The following is a 24391-nucleotide window of genomic DNA, read 5'->3' on the forward strand; positions in this document are numbered from 1 at the left end:
GGGCTGAGCGGCCACATGAACAACGATTGGCCTGTTGTTCATATAGGGGTGGGATATTAAGCCGGATAGGGACTCTCTCATGGCTGATGCAATTACGACCTCTGCTGGCTGATTGATGGTGCCTGCACAGAGACAGGAAAAGAGTGCTGTCAGGGTGTGTCTCTCCGTACACAACGCCGAGCTGCCCACGTGTCAGAGGGGGCGTGGGGTAGCTTCGTTCTCCTCAATCAGACCCGGGGTCGGCATTAGTGGAGAGGAACCATGACGCAATCGGGCAGTTGGACGCACTAACACAAATGCATAAAAACAAAAATATAAATAGGGCTACTTAAATAGGGCGCACCCACAAATAAAACCCACACCAGTGGTTTATCGCCAAAATCTGAAAGCAACCACAAACTAACTAGAAGATGCTGGAACATGGTAGACACTGTACACAGTCAAGCAAGCTTCACACATGAGAAAGAAGCCACTGGTCTTCCTTTTTTTTAAAAGTGATCGGCAACTTGCTTAAATCAAGGTCTAGGATGTCGATTTAGAAGCTGTCTCCAAGTTCTTGGCAGTTTAAAGCTCGCTCGGCTGTAAGCGGGGGATGAAACAGCCTAGCTACTGGAAGACACACTTAAGAACAGCCCTACTGTAACCCACCTTGTCATTCCGCTCAGACAGGAACTTCAGTCGCTGAGCTCGCTTGTGCATGAAAACTCCATCGAGGTGTCCTGTTTCCACGGAACGGATCTCGATGGCTTTCTCTCCCCATCCCATGATCTGGTTGGAGTGGATGTAGGCTGCAGGGGGGGGGAAAGGGGAACACAACACAAAACAGGAAACGTAACAGAAGAGCTCGCACTCGCATTGCAATAATGATAAAACCACAGGTTCCTGACAATACCCCCCCCCCTAAAAGACGCCGGGCCGGCCCGCGCCGGACCGAACAGAACGGGAAAGCGACGGACACCACCAGGAGGTGATTATTGCAGCAGTTTCTGGAATCTGCTATGACTGTGGTGGCTAAATTCTGTAAAATTGGGTACGAATCTAATTAGGAACTATTTACAATGTAGACAAACCGATTGTTGCCACCAATAAAATGATAATTCCACTGTAATAACGTCTTAACAAGGCAGATCACATGAGATTTTGGTGTACAAATAGTAGAGGGATGTAAAATGCTGCCATCATTTCCTGCATACACATTTCCATCGTGGTGTTGGGCCAGTTCTTTGTTCTGAATTAAAACCCTCAGTACTGGCAATTAATGACATAACCGACACACAACATTTACATTCCTCCAAGACGAAGATGAAAAACATCAACAGCTGAATACACATATTGACAGATTATTCTCACATAGGAACATTAGAGTAAAAATGCATTGTTAAATGTTGGGAATGTGTTTAAACAAACACCAGAATCAGCATCTTTTATTGATTTGGGATATATGATGATGATACACTTTATACAGCGGTGATAAAAGATGCTGTTGGGGTTTAATGTACATAAAAAGAACAGTCATACACACCAGTGGTGCCCAACCACCTGGTCACAGAGCGCTCATTTATTACCGGGCCGCACAGACAGAATAAATAATTAGAGATCGCTACATTGCTTCCGTTTCCAGCTTTCTATTTTTGTAGGTGGGTCAGTCTCGCTCTCCTCAATCAGGAGTGGAGATCAGCATCAGTAAAGAACAAGTGAAATGCAATGGGGTAATTGGACATCTACATCTAGATTGGGAGAAAAATCGGGTGTTATTGTCTCCTATCATCCCAAAGTTCAGGGTTCCCACTGATTTGCCATCGTTGGTGAGTAGTACTGTTATGCTCGACGAATAATTTCTTTTTAAATCCTCACGGCCCCGCTGGTCTGTCAAATTAAATGAATATCTTATATAAAACCGGTCCTTGGTGCTAACAAGGTTGGGGACCAAATGAATTGGGACGTTGATTGTAAAAATCCTTATCTGTACATATCTGTACAAGGTCACAGTACCAACAGTACACACTGTTATTTATTCTGTACATACACTGATCAGCCATAACATTAAACCCACCTCCTTGTTTCAGCTCGACTTACCATATAGAAGCACTTTGTAGTTCTACAATTACTGACTGTAGTCCATCTGTTTCTCTGAATGCTTTGTTAGACCCCTTTCACCCTGTTCTTCAATGGTCAGGACCCTCACAGGACCACTACAGAGCAGGTATTATTTAGGTGGTGGATCATTCTCAGCACTGCAGTGACACTGACATGGTGGTGGTGTGTTAGTGTGTGTTGTGCTGGTATGAGTTGATCAGACACAGCAATGCTGCTGAAGTTTTTTAAACACCTCACGGTCACTGCTGGACTGAGAATAGTCTACCAACCGAAAATATCCAGCCTACAGCGCCCTGTGGGCAGCGTCCTGTGACCACTGATAAAGGTGTAGAAGATGACCGACTCAAACAGCAGCAATAGATGAGCGATCGTCTCTGACTTTACATCTACAAGGTGGACCAACTAGGTAGGAGTGTCTCATAGAGTGGACGGTGAGTGGACACGGTTTTTAAAAACTCCACTCATACCGGCACAACACACACTAACACACCACCACCATGTCAGTGTCACTGCAGTGCTGAGAATGATCCACCACCTAAATAATACCTGCTCTGTGGGGGTCCTGACCATTGAAGAACAGCATGAAAGGGGGCTAACAAAACATGTAGAGAAACAGATGGACTACAGTCAGTAATTGTAGAACCACAAAGTGCTCCTATATGGTAAGTGGAGCTTATAAAATGGACAGTGAGTGTAGAAACAAGGAGGTGGTTTTAATGTTATGGCTGATCAGTGTATATAATCAGCCAGGATCCATGAAGCCTGAACACTTCAGGTTTCATGTACATAAAAAGGATAATCATGCACTAAACGTACAGACGAAACCAAGCGCTGAATCTGGTGTTAGTTAAACACACTTAAAGACATTAAACTAAACAGATACAAACTGTATGAGTAAAAAGACAGAACATATGAAACAAAATTAATTACATGTGCCAGGGCTGAAAGGTGAACTAGTGCCTGGGGAGGTGCCACCGGTGTGAGGATCTGGGCTGATTCCAAACTGAGGCCATGATTTACTACCATCACGGGTAAGGAGGTAAGGACAACTAATTTGCTTATACAAATGAGTGCGGTATAGTATAGCGGGCACAATGTGGGTGATTTATTAGGAATAATTACATAAATGATGCTCATTACGTATTTGGAATATATAAATGAGGTTGTGTGTGCACGGTGTTCTTAATAAGGGAGTAGCGTAATCCCACATGAATTACTACCTCTTAGAAAACAGCCTCATTTTACTGTATTATTGGATGTTGTTTAGATAATTATTTACGACAGATGGAACGATGTGAATATATGATTAGCATTGTCACTATTTTTATTCGTTTGTGTTAGGTGTAAACAGTGTATATCATATGTTGTGAATGATTAGAATCATCAATCTTGCTGAGTGGTAGTTAGTATAAAATAATTAGATTTATTATTATCGGTCTCTATCTCTACTTTTAGCCAACCCCCTCCCCCAATATTAGCCAATCATGTCCATGGACACACCTAACCAGTCGATAGCACCGCCGAGTCACCCAAATGCCCTGCATTAATGATTTATCTTAACATTTTGGCAGTGCTGACAGTAGTATGTATCACCACTGGCTGCTCTCAGCATTATACCCTTAAATGACATATTCATTGTAAGAACTTTGAATGTGGACACAGTGAACTGTTGTGTTTAACTTCTTAACTATCCATCCGTAGATGCATTTGCAGGTGTTATGAAGATTGCATATGACAACTTTTAGTAAATCAGAGCCTCAGTGTGCAGAATGTGGAATAAAAAGAAAGTCACATGTGTGCATATGCAGTACGGTCCAGCGTCTGAGTTTACTTGAAAGACGTATTATTTTATTACTGTCATTTCTGAAGTGTAAACGATGCCCGACACTGGTAGTGCATTTTTAAAGTTTGTGAACAAAAATGAGCTATTAATGAGTTAAATAAAATAATAAAATAATAAATAAATAAACAATTAATGAGCTAAATAAAATAATAAAATAAAATAATAAATAAACAATTAATGAGTTAAATAAAATAATCAAATAACAAATAAATAAACAATTAATAAGTTAAATAAAATAATAAATAAATAAACAATTAATTAGTTAAATTAAATAATGAAATAATAAATAATGAACAATTAATTAGTTAAATAATCAAATAATAATTAAAAAAACAATGAGTTCATTTAAATAATTAAATAATAAATAAATAAACAATGAGTTAAATTAAATAATAAATAAAAAAAACAAGTAATGAGTTCATTTAAATAATAAAACAATAAATAAATAAACAAATAATGGGTTAAATAAAATAATAAATAAATAAATAATAAATAAATAAAAATAATAATAAATAAATAAACGAGTTAAATAAAATAATAAATAAATAAACAATAAGTTAAATGAGTTAAATAAAATAATAAAATAATAAATAAATAAACAATTAATGAGTTAAATAAAATAATAAGTAAATAAACAATTAATGAGCTAAATAAAATAAATAAATAAATAAATAAATAAATAAATACAAAATAAAATAATAATAGAACTATTTACCTTATTTTAATAGAAAAGTTCCTCCACTTCTGTACAGGCGCCTCGGGCTACTAACAAGGGTCCTTACACAGCGTCAAAGACCACGCCCACTTATTAGTCCGGTCTTTCCCACACAGCAGACTGGTGGTCAATTTTGTCTGCTGCAGGCACTGACAGGGGGCCGCTAGGGGGCGCCCGGCTGGTCGGTAGCAGAGCTGAGATTCAAACTCAAATCCTGTGCACTTTCTGGTAGTTAACAGACGTTTGGACCATACTGCATGTGTTTTTGCATGTGTGACCTAAAGGTTTCGGGTTTACGGGGCGGGTGCACCTACCACCCAGGCACCAGGACTCTGAAAGGAGAAAATATGTGCAGCATTATGTGCCAATAAAGTAAACAACCACGACCTACCAACAGAGGTGGGCATCTCTCCCCATTGTAGCACCACGTCTTTAGTGATTCTGCCGTATGTGTTCACATAGACTCCCTCATCTTCGTAACACAGAAGCATCTCCATCCCGTCGGTCTTGGGGAGCACCACAATGGCATGGGGAGTGACAGTGCCCTGAATCTGGGGGAGGGAACATGGGGAGGGAATGGGTTTGCGTTCCGTGAGCTTTCGGATGACAAGCACGAGAATACACTTTGCTGTATGTGGAGCTTTTCCCCTCGCCAGAACTTCTACCTGTAGGAAACTGCTGCAACAATAAAGCCCACCCCGTTCTCCTCTCCTTCAAAACAAACAGACCTGCTATTACAGCAGCGCTCATATGGGGGCGCTTCACTTAATCACACGATTTTGGTTTGCCAAAATGTCCTACATGGGGGAAATGCAAAATCTGATCATGTATATGATGCAAGTGACAGTAACCATAGAGATGATATCTGATATGTTACACCTACATGTTTTCCTTGTATTTATTATTATTTATTAATAAATGTATTCATTTATTAATATTCTGCGTCTAGCACTATGTACATCAGGGTTTTTCAAACATTATTTTAAGCGACCCACATAATGTCCATGATTTTTGCATGACCCAGGCAACGCAAACGATCCATCTCACTCTCTCTGCTCTGCTCTGTACAATCTGGTCCCACTGTGGTTTACAAGTAGAGCTTTTCCACCAAAAGAACTCTGGTTCTTGACCTGGTTCTGTTTGGGCTTCTTTGAACCTTGGTGTTTTTTAGAGAACGCAGAACACAGCGACTTCAGACTCGTTTCAAATGACTCTGACTCGACTCGTGACTCGCAAAAAATGACTCGTGGACAACAAAATATATATATATGATCCGACATCATTCTGATCGTGATTTATTCAGTTTGCGTCACACAGATGATGTGTCAATGAAACGCTTGATTGGCTTTCTTATAAACGCTTATAAATTTAATAGCATCTGGAAGAACATAAGCTAAGGTAAGCAGTGGTTACGGATTTTTTGCTGCGTTTGGGATTTTGGCCGCTGTGCCGTAATCTGCAATGAAAACAAAACTTCAATTTAAGCTTTTAACTGGTACCTAGGAAAGTAAAAGCACGAAGTAAAACGGCAAAATACAGTCGCTAATCTGTTGTTGTTTTTATCTGAACGTACAGATTATTTGTTTATTTCCACGCTACATTTCCAATATATGTTTTGTGTAGATTATATTGACTCGTGACTTGACTCGGACTCTAGCCTAAAGACTCGTGACTTGACTCGGACTCGTATTTTGTGACTTGTGAACATCTCTGAGCCAAGCATGCATCATCATGCTGTATTTACTTCACTGGTGGCTGTTATGTTCGCAGTTGTTCGTACTGTCTGAGTCGCTTTTACCGCATCATATCAAACAGTCCGTCTCATTTGAGGCGCTTTGAAAATATCAGAGACAAACTAGGTCAATCAGGTGAACTTTAAAAGACTTTAAAACAACGGCACATCAGTGCAAAAGCGGGTTTGCTGCATGGGTGGGAATGAGTAAAGATGTAACATAAAGCCTACACAAGGGGGCACTCACGTACAAGGTTATTATGTGCCTTCGTTTCTTTGTTTATTTAATTATTATTATTTTTCCCTTTTTTTTTTGCTTGTAACCCTGACCCAGGGTGTGAAAAACCCTGATGTACACAATGACAAAATGAGGCATTTATTTATTAATTTCATCCCAAATTAGTCACTTTCTATTTCTATCCGGGCTTGTGACCGGCACTGAGAGCGCACCTCCAAATGGCTAAGCTGTCTAGGAGGAAGAGGAGGCCGGGCACAGGCTGAGGAAGGGTCACAGCCGTTCCGCTCAGCTCGTCTGTCACTTACGTGGGACGGGATGTAGATGTCGTAGGGGTTCCCGGAGTCCACGTCGATCACGTGAAAGCCCACGCTGGAGCCGTAGATGACCTTCAACCTCTGGCCCTCCTCCACGGTCAGGTCCACGAGCTGCGGTTTATGCTGCAGGTCCGTGAACGACTTCAGACGAGCGGCGGGAGAGCGAGAGAACAAATTAGCAACCTGTCGAGCGCCGCATGTGCTGATGTAATCCGCGCATCCACACAAAGCTAAGCGTTAGTGAACGGCTACAGAAGTCAGATTCAGTTTGAAGCGATCTGCCAGTGGAATCTACTTTGAAATAGATTCATTAGAAATCATCTGAGAGCTTCGAACGCTGATAAACCTTCAGGAAGGAAAAGACTCGCTCACCTTGAACGCCATGAATTTGTGGTACGGTTTCGGAGCCCAGGCGTAAATCTCGACAGCATTCTTCAAGGCGATCACCAGGAACTTGATCCTCTCATATTTCACTTTTGATGCAAAGATAAGGGTGCGAGTTTGAATAGGAATACGAGACATACGAGGCTGCAGTATGGAATTATCTCTAAATAATTACACTTAAACATACCGACTTTATAATGAACACAGCCTTCTAGATCTCCTACGGTAATCCAGCCCTGCTTCTTCTCCACCTCCGGGTCATTGTGGAGTATTCGGTTCCTCAGCCATGACAGGTAGTAAACCCTCAGCTTGTTCTTTTTGCCTGCATGAGGAAAAATGGCATATTTTGATTAATGCATCGTCCTTATTGTGGTACATCCACTACCCCTGTACTCTGGTCCCCCATGTTGCTTGCATAACACCCTCAGCAGTTAAGAAGGGATGTAGCTAGCTCACACCTTCTCGACATGTGTGAAGCCCCTGGCCAGCAGGGGTTTCCTACAGAAAGGCCGAGCACGTACATAAAGCACCTACAGTGCCTCAACCAGCCAGCAGGAGTCGCCGTTACAGTGGCAGGTCAAGTGGAACAACTGAGACTTGGTCGATGATTAAATAATAATGACCAGCTCTTACCAGAGATGGTGACCAGCACGTTGAGGCCCTCCAGGACGTCCATCTGTTGAAAGCGTCGGCGGTTGATGAGGTTGTACACTTTACCCTGACCGCTCCGGTCCAGCAACATCAGTCCGTTTTCAGTCCCGACCAACAGGTTTACCCCTAGAACACAGACAGACACGCTGAGGTCAGGCAACGTGGGAATTAAAAGCTAGGTTCTTACTGGCAGAGCTTAGGAGGTTTGGACTCTGTAGGCACGATTGTTTATGCGGCATGAATATTCCGTGAACCAGACTTGGCACAGTTCTTACTCAACCCTCCTATTTTTTTCTGGGCTTTGCACCACCAATGCTTCGGCCATCACCCCACCTTAGAACTATAGGCCAAGAATCTAAAATCTATTCTGGTTCTTCTACATCCAATGCACCGGTGTTTAATAAAAAGTGTCGGTGCTCAGAACACCAAAGCTGACATTTCGAATCTCAGCTCTGCTACCGGCAGGCTGGGCGCCTACACGAACGACGATTGGCTGTTGTTCACACAGGGTGGGAGCCGGACGGGGATTCCTGATAACAACCACGACCTCTGCTGGCTGATTGATGGCGCCTGCACCACCAGGGTGTGGCTCTCCGTACACAAAGCTGATCCGCATATGAACTCGCCTAGTGCAGGTGAAAAGATGCAGTCGGTTACTGCACACGTGTCGGAGGGGGCGTGTAACAGTCTCGGCTCTCCTCTCCACCCGCTTTTGGGAGCCAGGCATGCATCATCATGCTGTATTTACTTCACTGTGTGGTGGTTTTACTTTTAAACTTGTGTTATGCAGCTCGTTGTTCGTATCGTCCGAGTCGCTTTTACCGCATCATATCAAACAGTTCGTCTCATCTGAGGCGCTTTGAAAATATCAGCGACAAACTAGGTCCAAGTTCAATCAGGTGAACTTTAAAAGATAGAAGCGCAGCGTCAAGCTCCATAAGAAACAACGGCGCATCAGCGCTAAAGCGGTTTTGCAGCTTCTCATGTGAAAGCACCCAAACGTCTACGACTTGACACGCCCACAGATGATGTCACAGGAGTATTCTGTGGTGCCAGCTGTTTGGAACCTCTTTTTTTTTTTGCCTCGGCTCTCCTCAACCAAAGTGGGGGTCAACATCAACGCAATTAGGTAACTGGATACGACTAGAGACTCACCCCACAGCGCGGCGCACAGGATCTCGGAGTTGAAGCGCTTCTTGTACTTGCGTATCTCGGGCGTGTCGCTGTGAGGCCGGATGTTAGTGGGGTTGACGTTGACCACGGAGATCTTGCGCGCCTCGTTGAGCCGAGCTTGTTCCTGTTCCTGCTCGTGCCTCAGAAGCTCCTCGGCGGACAGACCTGCGGTCGGACGGCCAACAGATAAACCTCATTTAGCCAACAAAACCAGATCGTTTGGCATCGTTATTCCTAATTAGTTTATAAAGCACAACCTGGGGCGCAGTTCTCATTTTCTTCAGTCGGCGAGGTCTGGTAGACACGAGGGTCCACGAAGGGGGTGAAGGACGCTTTGGTGCCGCTCCCATACTGTCAAGAAGAGTAAAGCATTGTATGTACTGTAGGTAAAGGTCCTGTATGATTAATAGATTAAATTAATTAAGTGTTAAGTTATAACATGCATGTTGTGTCAGTGCAAACACATAAAGCCATGAATGCTTGTTGGTTAGGAAGCATTTTGTGAAAGGAAAAAAGGGGGAGAAGCGTCTTATGTAAATGCCAAGTGAGTAAAAATAGCTCGAATGGAAAACTGCCAACAACAAAAAGCAATAAAAGGCAAGGGACTGCACAAGATCTGAGACCGGACGAGAGCTTGGCATCCAGAGAGACCCAGAAAGCACAGCCAGATAAACATGTGGTTAATTCGGACTGGATCAGACGGTGATGGTTAGCAGGATCAGGGTTTGGGTTAGGGTAAGCGATCGAAGGGGGCTCAGACAGGCTGCACTGTCACCTACTTCGGCCACAGGGTCCAGGTCCTGCCCGAGCAGACTGGAGTGGCGCCCCGGGCCCTTGCCGGGCGTGGCCGAGGGGGAGTGGCTTTGCTGCACTAGATCAGGAAGGTTGGAGTTACCAGGGAAACCGTTGCTCTCGGCGCGACCCGAGCGCTTTCTTTCCCCGAGCATCTGCAGGAAGAGGAAGACACAGAGGACATGGGCGGTGCTATCGTCGCCCCGTAAGAGCGGCCGGCATGCCGGTACGCGTCTGGGCGAATGCGGCCCGAGCGGCCCAGAGAACAGCTCGAAAAGCCGAGGTGAGTTTGGTTTAAATACCACGTCTGAATACAAAAGTAGATGAAGAAATCATACAGAGATAATGGAACACTGACACACTGATGGATGTAGGAGGTTCTCATCAGCAGGGCTTAGAGATATATCCCATAACGGGCGATGTGAGAAATCAGGTGGCGGTGATACCCTGGTTCTTACCTCTCTCATCATCAGGGTGCCGTCTTTCGAGTTGTTGATGTAAGACTCGTCATGAGAGTCCGCCTGTCCACCCACTCCACTGAAAGCTTCATTAGCACCTTGCCCGGCCGATGGCCTGTGAAGAAAAAAATATTGCTCTTTAATTATATATATATAAATATATATACATTTTAGCGTATCCAATTATCCAATTGCATTATGCTTCCTCCCTACTGATGCTGATCCCCGCCCTGATTGAGAAGAGCGAGACTGTCATGTGTGCAGTAACCGACTGCATCTTTTCACCTGCACGAGGTGAGTTCATATACGGATCAGCTTTGTGTACGGAGAGCCACACCCTGATCAACGCATTATTCCATCAACCAGCCAGCAGAGGATGTAATTGCATCAGTTATAACAATTCGCTATCCGGCTCCCACCCTGTATGAACAACAGCCAATCGTTGCTCATATAGGCGCCCAGTTTCGCCTACATGAACAATCTGACGAGTCCGAAATCTCAGCTCTGGTGTGCTAGCGTGTTTTACTGCTGCGCCACCCGAGCGCCCATACTGCTCATGTTTCAACTTTCTACCATAGCCATCTAGACTTCCGCTGTTGGGGAAGGAGGGTATATTCACATGCTCCATGCCCTTTCCGACAAGTACGCAGTCCCTCAACCTTTGGGCTCCACCACAGACCACACCCACCCCAGTCTGGACTTTTCCCATCCCGCAGACTCGTTGGCCAATTTTGTCTCCTGCAGGCACTGCCAATTCAAACTTGTCATTTCGAATCTCAGCTCTGCTACCAGCAGGCTGGGCGCCTACGTGAACAACAATTGGCTGTTTACACAGGGTGGGAGCCGGATAAGGATCCCCCATAACTGATGGGGGATAATGCATTTATCAGGGTGTGGCTCTCCGTACACAAAGCTGATCCACATATGAACTCGCCTCGTGCAGGTGAAAAGATGCAGTCTCTTACTGCACGCGTGGCGGAGGGGGCGTGTGTCGATCTCGGCTCTCCTTTCCACCCGCTTTCAGGAGCCACAGACCCCACCCACCCCAGTCCGGACTTTTCCCATCCGGCAAACTCGTTGGCCAATTCTGTCTCCTGAAGGCACTGCCAATGTGCCCGCTAGATGGCACCCAGCCGACCGGTAGCAGAGCTGAGATTTGAACAGGGGTGTTCAGAGTCTAAGCACTGGTGTGCCAGCAGAATATCCCACTTGTGCCACCTGGGTGCCCTGTTTTTAAACTTTTTATATTAAATCCCAGTGCCCAGCCATATAAATGCTGTTTTGAACGAATGGGCAGAAATTCCCTGTTGTTATAGCTGAAAAGATCACATGGTCAATTTAGTATAGTTTGGCTATAGGATCATGGTCAGGCGTCCAAATACTTTTGGCCATATAGTGTATTTCACCTCTGAATCAAAACAAATGCACAGAAGGCTCACATGATCCGAGGGATATCGCTGACTGGCACGGTTCCGTCGTGAGCTCCGCCCTCTCCCTCCTCCTCCTCGCTGCTCTCGGAATCCTCGCTGGACGACGAGTAGTCGGTCACTTTGACGGGCGGCCGGTTGGTCTCCTCGCTCGAGCGCAGCTCCCGGAGCTCTTTAGCCAGAGCGGTCAGATCCTGAAGGAAAATCGGAGAACATGTGACCTGAGATTCAAGAGAATCTGGCATACAGAAAACATCACTGTTTGTGGGGGGCGGTAAGACAGCAAGGGTGTTTGGGTAAATGTAAAGCAGGGGATTGTGCACAACTTGATCTTAATTTAATACACCAATGCGTACACCAGGTCAACAGCAAAACGAACTTAAGAAGGGAGTCAGACCCGCTCGTCATGTTAGCTAATAATGCAAAAGCCTCGTGCGGGACGGAGGGCGCGGTGCAGGAATTAAAGGTGCACGAGGGTCGAAACTCCTCACGACTCTACTGTACATGCAGAAGGGTTAGAGGGAGTCAGTGGTCCTACCAGCCTGCACGTCTTACCAGTTCCTCCTGATGCCAAGGCAGCCGGGTGAAGAGAAAACGCCGTTTAGTGACCAGAATTCCACTGTGATATCCAAACCTTGTTCTAATTATAGAGCAGCTACCGAGTACAGCGGTACCTTGTAACTCACCGTCCCCTAACCTCCTTGTTTTTACACTCACTGTCCATTTTATCAGCTCCACTTACCATATAGAAGCACTTTGTAGTTCTACAATTACTGACTGTAGTCTGTCTGTTTCTCTGCATGCTTTGTTAGCCTCCTTTCATGCTGTTCTTCAATGGTCAGGACCACCACAGAGCAGGTATTATTTAGGTGGTGGATCATTCTCAGCACTGCAGTGACACTGACATGGTGGTGGTGTGTTACTGTGTGTTGTGCTGGAGTTTTTAAACACCTCACTGTCACTGCTGGACTGAGAATCGTCCACCAACCAAAAATATCCAGACAACAGCGCTCCGTAGGCAGCGTCCTGTGACCACTGATGAAGGTCTAGAAGATGACCGACTCAAACAGCAGCAATATATGAGCGATCGTCTCTGACTTTACATCTACAAGGTGGACCAACTAGTTAGGAGTGTGTAATAGAGTGGACAGTGAGTGGACACGGTATTTAAAAACTCCAGCACAACACACACTAACACACCACCACAATGTCAGTGTCACTGCTGTGCTGAGAATGATCCACCACCCAAATAATACCTGCTCTATAGTGGTCCTGTGGGGTCCTGACCATTGAAGAACAGGGTGAAAGCAGTCTAAAAAAAGTATGTAGAGAAATAAATAGATTACAGTCAGTAATTGTAGAACTACAAAGTGCTCCTTTGAACTTTCCAGCTAGAACAACAGCCACTTTTTTGAGAAGGCTTCTTATGAGACTTTGATGTTGGGCCCATTTAGTCAAGAAAGATAATTTTTATGGCTGGGCACGGATGTTGGTCAAGAAAGCCTCAATGGATGTTCCAAGTCATGGATTGGATTCAGGTTAAAAATTAGAAGAAGCGTCCCAATACTAATTCAGTAGATCCTGATAAAAACAGTATAATAATATACGCACTACACTGCCGTCCCTTCCTAATCCGAAGAACCCCGTAAGTATCCGGCAGGCGCAGTTTAAGCCAGCGAACTCTTCCCTCCATTTGCCCGGAGATTGCTGTTGCCAGGGTAACAGCCAGAAGCCTGAGGCAGTCCGAGAGATTTATCGAGACGGCGAGAGAGAGCGCCGAATTAGAGCCACGCCAAAACGGGCAGCTAATGAAGGTGACTGACATGGTGCTTGTAGGAGGCTGCGAAAGGACACGAGCAGTGATTCCAATTATAACCGGCTGCCAGAGAGAGCAGCGAGGCAGCACGTTCGGGGGGAAGAGAGAGAGAGTGAAGGATTCTGAGGGACGTATGAGTAAGCAAATCGCTGAGGACCGGTTTCTGCCAACGAGGTGGCGCCTGATCTGTAATCAAATCGCCAGCAGTCAAACTCGGATTAGATTAGTGTGTCCGTATAAATTTGCTATTTGGTTTATACGTTGAGTGATATCAAGCTGGGAGCTGCAATAGGAACTGCCTGGGAATCCTAAATAACCATAATTTCCTCTGCTACTGCCGGGCCCTTGAGCAAGGCCCTTAACCCTCAATTGCTTAGACAATTATACTGTCACACTACTGTAAATCACTTTGGATAAAGTGTCTTTAACAAAATGTAAATGTAAACCAATCGCCTGTGTTCGACACTACAGCCAAAAGTATGTGGACACCTGGCAATAATCTATGTCGGACATCCCATTCTAAAAGCACAGGCATGTTTTATCTTAATACAGCCTAGGGTCTAGATGTGAGCTCTACTCAGAAAAGGTCTGGCAACTTTGAAGGTGTATTAAGATCAATCCTACGATCCTAAGAAGAAGGCATGTCTTAATTCCTGTATACCTTAAAATGCTGCCTACTGAGTTACCTCATTTCGATGTCATAATCTGACTGAATACAGAAGGAGCATCTGATGCTTTTTAGAAGGAAATCCCAGCATTCAGTGCAGTGCAACTTTACTTACTAAAGATTTCAGATATGGCAATTTGCAATTATATGCAGTGTAATTATATGCAATCAAATATGCAATCGATACACACAGGGAGACGTTAGCTGGCATGCTAGCGGGTTTGTCGCCTCAGCCCATCGGTTTAAATAGCCGGAGGCTAACTGTGTTAGCTTAGTGAGCGAAAACTGTGGTGACGTAATCGGCGTGATCGCTGTTTAAGTAGTGTGTCTAAATAATCTGATTTATATAATCCCCTCTACTTAGGATGCCTAGGTAGGCAGTAGGCAGCAAGGCGGCTCACTAGGTTTTCGGACAGACCCACGGTTTCCTTATCGGATGCTATTTTCATACAGTGTGCATTAACACTGTTTTTAAAGCAGCCACAGCATCATGTCATTGGAAAAATGATCTGAGGGAACAAGTGTCTGAATTACAGAGATAATCACTTATAGAGGAGACATTCAGCACAGGAAAAAAGAAAAGAAAAAGAGAGATTCCACCAAGAGGTCGCACTAACCTCGTCTACGGCTCTCTTATAACTCTGAGGGAGGATCGGCGACAGAGTGAAAGTTGGAAGCAGAGGGTGGAAAGAATTGAGAGATGGATTTGAGATGAGAGTGGTTAGTATATCACAGAGCTAGAGCTAGGACATCAAGCAGAAGGTACTCAGGGTGTCGGCAGGTTTCCACCAATTATGGTTAATTTCTTGAATGCCGAGGAAAAAATCTAACAAGTGTCTGTTGGACGCCTGGACAGGTCGGTAGCACTGAGCACTGAGCTTTAAATTCTTACTAAGCAATTAAAGCTTTTTAAGGACCTGCTGGCACCCTGGTACTGATATAACAGGTACAGATTTCTACAATAATAAACATTTATGGCATCATGGTACAGAATCATTGGTAGGTTCCGGATGAGAACAAAAGATCACAAATGTACAGCAAGCTCAGAACAATGTGCTAACGGCTAGGAAGAGAGTGAGATACGGTCTACGGTAGGGATGTAACTCTACCCACGATGCGATGCGATTCACGATACTGGGTTCACGATACGATTTTTTCCCCGATTTTTTAAACAAAATAAAATTGAACAGAAATTATGACAAATTTTCCTTTTATTATTTCTTAAATTACTTAAATAATATTAAATGAAAATAAAAATAAAATTAATAAATAAATACAATTAAATATTCTCTTAAATCTCTAAAATAAAATAAATGAAAATGTAAAATAAATCCCACATTAAATAAATAAATAAATAAAACAAATAAAGAAATTTATTTATCCTCACATAAATACATTTGGCTGGAAAAATCCGAACCTGGCAACCCTGTAGTGACGTCAACCAGGCGAGGTGAATAGCGCCAACGCCCTCTGCTGCTTAAAGTGAATATCCTTTCATTATACATGTAAACCGATTTGAATCGTTACACAAGTGTGCATCGATTTTTAACTGTCTTGTGGTGCATCGTTACATCCCTAGTCTACGGTGAGATTTAGATAGGACCAAAGATGAACTGATATGAACTCACAGCTGGTCGACTGGGTCTGGTCACCTCCCTGCCCTCCTCCTGGCTTTTCGGCTTGGCCTCCAGGGAAACGGCCGGGGAGCTCTCGGGTTTTCCAGATCCTGGGATGACCAAAGAGAAACGAGAAGATGTGGGATGATGAACAATGTATGGAAACGTTCTCTAATTCTCTAATTCAGTTTTGACGGGGGTGAAAATAATTGATTCGTTTAGATAAGAATTTGATTTTGATAGATTTAAATACCAATTGGCTGTGCCTGAGGGATGGAGGTTTGACTGGCGGGCTGAACTGGTTATCACGCCCCCCTTTGGCAGAATCAAAATCTTCAACCGCTTCTTTTCACCTGTCAGAGATGGTGTCTCACAGAGAGCAGCATCATGTATGGACAGGCGCCCCGACCAGCCAGCAGAGGTCGTGATTGTAGCATCAATGGGAAACTTGTTAGACCATCTACCCCTTCAAGACGCCGCCAATCGCGTCTTATGTGGATCTCAGTGGTCAATAAAACCAGATGCAATTTGTATGCTTCATGTTTATCAACCGCTTTATCTTGGTCAGGGTAAAGACAGACCTGGTTCCACCGGGAAACCCTGGGCGCCAGGCGGGAATACCCAAGACAGCATCAAAACTGATTGCATTTCCTAAAGACCTCTTACTCTGGTTCTCCAAGGATCTCTCACCTCCCACTCGGTTCCTCTCGCTGGATCCACCCTGAGAGCTCGGGGTGCTGGAGCTGGATGAACTGCCGCTGCTCGTCCTCGGAAGGCCAGGCTCTACGGAGACCCGCAGGTCCGGGTTGCTGAAAGACACCGGCACCAGGTGATCAGAAGGATTACAAGCATTAGAAGCTGATAACTCACTCGAGCTGCTGGGTTTCGGGTAATGGAAGTGTGATTTGTGATTACCTGGCTCGGATGAGGTGCGAACCGGGCCTCGGACCAAGTCCTCCGGGTCCGTTGCCAGGAGAGTTCTTTCTTACCAGGGCGGGAGATATAGAAGTGGTCCTTTGGGGAACCTAAAAATAAAGAACAATAAAGATAAAGTGTGTGTGTGTGTGGATTCTACTTCTGAGTAGTAATACTTGGGCCATCTTGGGATTTCAATATGTTCTTTTATAATAGCCCCTGATGAAGCTGATGATTGATTACAGTTGGTGACTTTTCTGTGCCCTTATAAGTACGAATAGCTCATTTGACTGCATTCATAGTTATAATCGGAACGTTCTGGAAGCAAAGCTCTGGGTCTAAGAAAGTGGCTCATACAGCCATTTCTATGCAACTACATATACAATTACATTGTGTACAAACAAGAACATGGAACAGTGGTCTCTTTGACAAGGTCTAGGAAACAAAACAAACCATCACTGACCTAGATGGGAAAAGCAGGATTAGAAGAAGGTAATCAAGGATTCAAGATAGGTAGAAGAAACATCAAAAAACTTCTATATGTGATGATTTAGGCATGAACAGAGTGAAAAGATGGGACTTCAGGTCAAACGTCATGACAACAGGAAAGACCACTAAGCTGTACCACTGATGGAGAAGTGGTGGACAGTGGACAGCCAACTTGGCTCAGTTATAAACAGCAAAGGATCCATCAGTCAGGAAATACGACACAGACTAACACTTAGCTCAACAACAACAAAGGAACTGGAAGAGATCTTCAGATGAAATGATTGGTCTCTTCAAACCAAGATCTGGACCTTTTCCAACTGTCCAGACCATGGTCCTCTCTGTGGTTTTTCATGGATGTGAAAGTTGGACAGTATAATGGTACAGGTAGGATATCCATGGCTATGAAGTTTGGTGCTGGAGAAGATTTTTGAGCAACCAAATCAAACCAGAAAACCAAACTGAAGCTCTTTTTTGGACACAGGATGCATGGATACAACTAGAAAAACAATGTTGACCCATCAGAAGACAGGATGTTCTGAAGAAACACTATCCACATGGTCGCCAGGAGTCGGAATCGACTTGACGGTACCTAATAAACGAATCTGACCCAAGCTATGAAGAACATTCCATTTTCAATATTTCTTACCTTGGGAGGAACCTCCTCCTCCTGCCTCAGCCAGGAGCCGCGGTCGAACTTGTCGTCGCGGCTGGTGACGCGTGGAGGAGGCATGGGCGTCTCCGAGGTCGGGTCCGAGTTCTGACGGGGCATCGGGGGGCGATGGGGCGAAAGGCTCTCTTGGAAAGCGGAGACGCCCTGGGAAGACTGATCATGCAGAGACTGAGAGCCCGTCATGGAGGAGCCGTGGGACTTCACCGAGACCAGGTGGGCCATCTGGAGATAGCGGAATTTGAAGGTTGGCATTAGTGCATTTTAGGGGAACGAATGATGTGATTGCTTGATGCTCCAGTGGAAATCCAAAGAAGCAGAAGTTTGACACCATATCTAGTAAACGGCTGAATCTAAGTGAACACTTGACCATAAGCTTGTTCCTAAACCCAAAACTGGCCCAACCATGTCTTAATGGACCTTGCTTTGTGAAAAGGGACTCATGCTGGGACAGGAAAAGACCCTTTCCCAAACGGTTACCCTAAATTTAGAGGCATATTGTGCACCAATGTATGTACCCGAAACACCCGGACTCTAATGTAGTGTGGTCTTCAACCAACCAGTGTGGATTGTACCTGAGGCTCGACGGTGCGGTGCATGGGCGGGGTCCTGGCCTGCTGGATGCCGCCGCTGCTGAAGGACTCGGAGCGAGGGGGCAGCGATGGATCAGAGATACGATTCGCAACCTTGTGCTGCAGCGCCGGAGAGCTCTGTCGGTTCAGTTTGGAACGTTCCTCCACCTGAGTATCGGGAAACATCACGTCGCGTCAAAATACATCCACGAGGTGCATTTTCAAACAATCCTTCGCTGAAGATCCGACGAGTGATCATAATTAATAAGCCTCTCATGAGCTCGGTCATCATGTGGGGAAAAAAAACTGCAAAGCCTTCAGGATTAAAAACTCTCAAACTAAACCAGCTAATAAGAATGGATGTGTTGGCACGAGGCTAACGATATCTAAATTAAATTACTACGCAGAGCAGCAAATGTGCTGCGTATGCTGCGGGCATCGCGACGCGCAGGAATGAACGCAGAGAGGCGCCTTGGGCAGCCGGAATGACACATCAGCTCATTCGGCTACCTGAATATTCGAGTCATCAAATTGAGCTGAATCTAAAAATGAGCAGAAAACATCTGTCCTGCATTAAGCAGATGTTCTTCTATTAAAATGTAATTAGCCTCATTGAAAGGATGCTTCGAGAATCTGAAGGAAATTATTTACTTATTTACTTATACAGAGAGGGAACCTTCAAATGGCAGCGGGTTCCTAGATATGCATGATTATTGTACTGATTTAACTCTATACCCTGGGAAAACAGATGTTCCCCTTTTCCTCTGCCGGATGGTCACACTACCACACTGCCAGCACCTTAACCAGACAGCAGGTGTCACTGTTCCTCAAGCATTCTAGAGAAACCCTATCCAACCTTCCTTTGCTCAGACGCAGACAGTCTGGCTGTTGAGCGTCTGGCTAGGTCGGTAGAACGGTTTGAATTTGAACTCTAGAGCTCGTACTCTACACAACTTCTGAATATATAATCAGTCTGAATATAGTCATATGTGTCCATACACAAACAAAAATGTATCTGGTAAAATACAACATATTAATATATATTAATAAAAAGAAAATATGAGAAAACAGCCCAGCTAAAGGAAAAGAAAAGCTAAAGGGAGTTGTTATTTAGAATGTGAAAAAAAGAACTATATTATTATTAGGAGAGCAATTAGGAGAGTCATTTACTCTGACACATCTGAAACCACTGGGCACTTCTTTTTACCAGGCAGCGACAGACCCCTACAGACCCGAGTCGTAACACTGAGAAATCCTCTATACTTCAAGTATTCCTCCACCACCAGTGCCATCACCTATACCAAACAGTAGTAGTCACTGTTGTATCCACAATATGTTCCGACCCATCACACCGCTATTTTTATGGCTTGTTTTCATTCTGCCCTTAGTCACCTTGACCCAGTGGTCAAAAGCAGGTTTTCTAGGCCTTAAGTATAGGTATGGGCAGAACCTTCATGTGTTGTGGGCAGAAAATAGCTTACAGACCACTGACCCTGTGTGACAGTTTTTTAATACTCAATTATTTTTTAGCTGCTCCTGTATTTAGGGGTCGCCACAGTGGATCAGGTCCCCACACCAGACTTGGCACAGTTTATACATCGGACGCCCTTCCTGACGCAACCCTCCTATTTTAATCCAGGCTTGGGATCGGCACCTGATAAATGCACCTAGTATTGTTTTGTTTTAGCCAATCATGTCCACGAAGATGCCTGACCGGCACCTGACCATCTGACAGCACTGTTTAGATTAAAGTGGGGAAACATTCTCTACCGATGTGCCACCCAAGCACCTGTTGAGCAACTTACTCAAACAACTGTGATAAATACTAAGCTCTCAAGATGCCCAGTGCTCTTTTAAAGAAGAAGTCAGTACAGTAAGATAATGTAGGGAAAATGTCAAAGAAAGCGGCTGAAGAAACAAAACAAGCTTCACATGCACCGAAATGACACCAAAATCCCACTTCAATGGCGATAAGGATTAAGATACAGCAGCCTTGAATATGAAGACGAAAAGAGAAAAGAACGATCCCTGAGACCCACTGAGACGAGGGGTTCAGAAATTTCGTCAGTAGAATATTTCCCACAAAGCCCGTTGAAAGACAGCATGATTGGGCCAGTTCCAATCATGACCAGAGGCAGCTTGTTGACGTCTCTCTCTACCTCTTTCTCCGGAGTTCCCGATCGGCCGGGGGTTCGGCCACGGATTTCCTGGCCTTGCAGGGCCAAATCAGGCTGGCAGCTCACCCGGATTCTGGGGAGGTTGGCACTGGGGACCAGTTGCTTTATCTGAACTTCAGGCCTTTCCCTCTGGCCGTGGGAGGGTGCGGCGGCTGGGTAGGAAGGGGGGCGAGCAGGTATGTGGCTTGGGGCGTGGTCGGGAAATATGACATGCGAAAACCGCACCTCTTCAAGGGGCTGGCTCTTTCTTGGAAGGTTGGGGGAGTTACCTTGGGTTATTTTCATCACCTGTGTAAAAATTGGCATGTTTGATTTGAAGTAATTACGTTTAACACGTTTTCCTGTACTGAGAAATTCTGTAGTAAAAATGTGTAGTACATGGATCTGAACATACAGTATACTGATTTATGTTAATTCCACTGAATGATTAAAGCTATATAGTTAGTTGATAAAGATACGACAGATACTTTGTAAACACAGCAGAACTAAAATAGGGGCCTAAACAATGTACATACTGGCAAATCGGGCTGGCAGCTCACCCGGATTCTGGGGATGTTGGCACTGGGGGCCAGTTGCTTTATCTGAACTTCAGGCCTCTCCCTCTGGACGTGGGAGGGGGCGGCGGCTGGGTAGGAACGGCGGCGAGTAGGTATGTGGCTTGGGGCGCTTCTATATGGTAAGCTTTTATAAGAAATCTTCTTATAAAAGCTTGGGGCGCTTCTATAAGAAGCCTTCTCAAAAAAGTGGCTGTTGTTCTAGCTGGAAAGTTCAAAGGAGCACTTTGAACTTTTAGTTCTACAATTACTTACTGTAGTCCATCTGTTTCTCTACATACTTTTTTTTAGCCTGCTTTCACCCTGTTTTTCAATGGTCAGGACCCCCACAGGACCACCACAGGGTAGTTCTGAATCTGTTGTATCTTTAACATTTCACACACTGTCCCAACTTTTCTGCAATTATGGTTTGTACCAATAACAAAGTCAACGTTATCAATTTTTCTCTGACCAGGAAAACGTGTTAAACTTGTTGCCCATGACATTTACTTATACAGTACAAGTATGTTTAATACAAATTAGGAGGAAAACATTGGAGTACAATCAAAAAGACATGGGACGGGTTGCTGCTTCACAGGTCACTTTCACAGCAGTACTGAAATATAATCAACATCAATCACTTCCAGCTTGTTTGCACCATGGTGTTCATACCTCTTTAGCCCAGGCGGGTTTGTCGCTGGGGTTGACCGAGTCCTTGTAGTGGTACAGCTGCTTCTTTTCGGCAGGTCGGGGCTCCTGCTGTTGCTGTTGTTGGAGTGAAACCAGGTAGGCTCTCTCCTGCTGAAGCTGCCTCTGCAACCTCTCCGCCTGCCTCTGCTCCTCCAGCTGCTTACGCTTATACTCCTGCGGTCAAGGGGGCGACAGAACATCAGGACACTGTTAACAGCGGTGGTGAGTGAGAACATTTACAGTGTATCACAAAAGTGAGTACACCCCTCACATTTCTGCAGATATTTAAGTATATCTTTTCATGGGACAACACTGACAAAATGACACTTTGACACAATGAAAAGTAGTCTGTGTGCAGCTTATATAACAGTGTAAATTTATTCTTCCCTCAAAATAACTCAATATACAGCCATTAATGTCTAAACCACCGGCAACAAAAGTGAGTACACCCCTAAGAGACTACACCCCTAAATGTCCAAATTGAGCACTGCTTGTCATTTTCCCTCCAAAATGTCATGTGATTTGTTAGTGTTACTAGGTCTCAGGTGTGCATAGGGAGCAGGTGTGTTCAAATTAGTAGTATAGCTCTCACACTCTCTCATACTGGTCACTGAAAGTTCCAACATGGCACCTCATGGCAAAGAACTCTCTGAGGATCTTAAAAGACGAATTGTTGCGCTACATGAAGATGGCCAAGGCTACAAGAAGATTGCCAACACCCTGAAACTGAGCTGCAGCACAGTGGCCAAGATCATCCAGCGTTTTAAAAGAGCAGGGTCCACTCAGAACAGACCTCGCGTTGGTCGTCCAAAGAAGCTGAGTGCACGTGCTCAGCGTCACAGCCAACTGCTGTCTTTGAAAGATAGGCGCAGGAGTGCTGTCAGCATTGCTGCAGAGATTGAAAAGGTGGGGGGTCAGCCTGTCAGTGCTCAGACCATACGCCGCACACTACATCAAATCGGTCTGCATGGCTGTCACCCCAGAAGGAAGCCTCTTCTGAAGTCTCTACACAAGAAAGCCCGCAAACAGTTTGCTGAAGACATGTCAACAAAGGACATGGATTACTGGAACCATGTCCTATGGTCTGATGAGACCAAGATTAATTTGTTTGGTTCAGATGGTCTCAAGCATGTGTGGCAGCAATCAGGTGAGGAGTAAAAAGATAAGTGTGTCATGCCTACAGTCAAGCATGGTGGTGGGAATGCCATGGTCTGGGGCTGCATGAGTGCAGCAGGTGTTGGGGAGTTACATTTCATTGAGGGACACATGAACTCCAATATGTACTGTGAAATACTGAAGCAGAGCATGATCCCCTCCCTCCGGAAACTGGGTCGCAGGGCAGTGTTCCAGCATGATAATGACCCCAAACACACCTCTAAGACGACCACTGCTTTATTGAAGAGGCTGAGGGTAAAGGTGATGGACTGGCCAAGCATGTCTCCAGACCTAAACCCAATAGAACATCTTTGGGGCATCCTCAAGCGGAAGGTGGAGGAGCGCAAAGTCTTGAATATCCGCCAGCTCCGTGATGTCGTCATGGAGGAGTGGAAAAGCATTCCAGTGGCAACCTGTGAAGCTCTGGTACACTCCATGCCCAGGAGAGTTAAGGCAGTTCTGGGAAATAATGGTGGCCACACAAAATATTGACACTTCAGGAACTTTCACTAAGGGGTGTACTCACTTTTGTTGCCGGTGGTTTAGACATTAATGGCTGTATATTGAGTTATTTTGAGGGAGGAATAAATTTACACTGTTATATAAGCTGCACACAGACTACTTTTCATTGTGTCAAAGTGTCATTTTGTCAGTGTTGTCCCATGAAAAGATGTACTTAAATATCTGCAGAAATGTGAGGGGTGTACTCACTTTTGTGATACACTGTAGGTTGACATGACTTACAACGAATGCATTTCTGTCTTCTTGAAAGCATTTACTCTGCATTATAAACATAAGGACCCCCAGAAACATGCTGGACAAAGCTTCTTTCGTAATGCCAGCATAAAGACTTGAGTGACGTTAATAGGGGTCAAATTTGTTATGTCTAGACAACTGGTTTGTGGTATCTCTGAAACACCAAGGGGTGTCACAGGCAACTGTGGTAGGTACCCAACAAAGGTGGTCAATGGAGGGCCAAGTCACAAACTGCTGACAGGTTGTTGGGCGGCCAGGACTCATTGATGCCAAAAGACATAGTCTTCGGGATCTGTTCACCCATGGAGGAGATGGAACCAGAACATCTTGAAGAACCTACAGATACCACAGGACTTTTGTAGACGTCTCGACATGTCAGAGCTGTTTTTACAGCATATTATGTGGGTGGTCCTAATGTTTTGGCTTGTTCATATGATAGCTTTTCATCCACACAACCACATAAGAAATACAACTTGTGAAACAGTTTGCAGCTAGAGTGGGTCAACACTGAACC

At 44.7% G+C, this 24391-nt stretch overlaps 1 protein-coding gene across 5 annotated transcripts in view; it reads right to left on the reverse strand.

Annotated features, from left to right (window-relative positions):
• The window catches only part of tnikb (TRAF2 and NCK interacting kinase b), a 70581-nt gene that overhangs the window by 1257 nt on the left and 44933 nt on the right, over positions 1-24391 (reverse strand). For 2 of the 5 annotated variants that reach the window (XM_062985929.1, XM_062985928.1), the window contains 18 exons: positions 21949-22140; positions 20726-21031; positions 18570-18734; positions 17974-18219; positions 16839-16948; positions 16614-16732; positions 15936-16033; positions 11837-12018; positions 10398-10512; positions 9927-10094; positions 9405-9498; positions 9130-9312; positions 7957-8100; positions 7511-7645; positions 7312-7412; positions 6931-7080; positions 5047-5206; positions 649-788 (listed from right to left, as the gene is read on the reverse strand). In XM_062985929.1, the coding sequence (XP_062841999.1) occupies positions 649-788; positions 5047-5206; positions 6931-7080; positions 7312-7412; positions 7511-7645; positions 7957-8100; positions 9130-9312; positions 9405-9498; positions 9927-10094; positions 10398-10512; positions 11837-12018; positions 15936-16033; positions 16614-16732; positions 16839-16948; positions 17974-18219; positions 18570-18734; positions 20726-21031; positions 21949-22140 (2808 nt within the window). The remainder of the gene's footprint in view (positions 1-648; positions 789-5046; positions 5207-6930; positions 7081-7311; positions 7413-7510; positions 7646-7956; positions 8101-9129; positions 9313-9404; positions 9499-9926; positions 10095-10397; positions 10513-11836; positions 12019-15935; positions 16034-16613; positions 16733-16838; positions 16949-17973; positions 18220-18569; positions 18735-20725; positions 21032-21948; positions 22141-24391) is intronic. The other 3 variants (XM_062985932.1, XM_062985931.1, XM_062985930.1) reach the window with 2 other exon arrangements.

Source organism: Trichomycterus rosablanca, chromosome 23 (assembly GCF_030014385.1).
Source record: "Trichomycterus rosablanca isolate fTriRos1 chromosome 23, fTriRos1.hap1, whole genome shotgun sequence".
In the NCBI taxonomy this organism is placed as follows: Eukaryota; Metazoa; Chordata; class Actinopteri; order Siluriformes; family Trichomycteridae; genus Trichomycterus; species Trichomycterus rosablanca.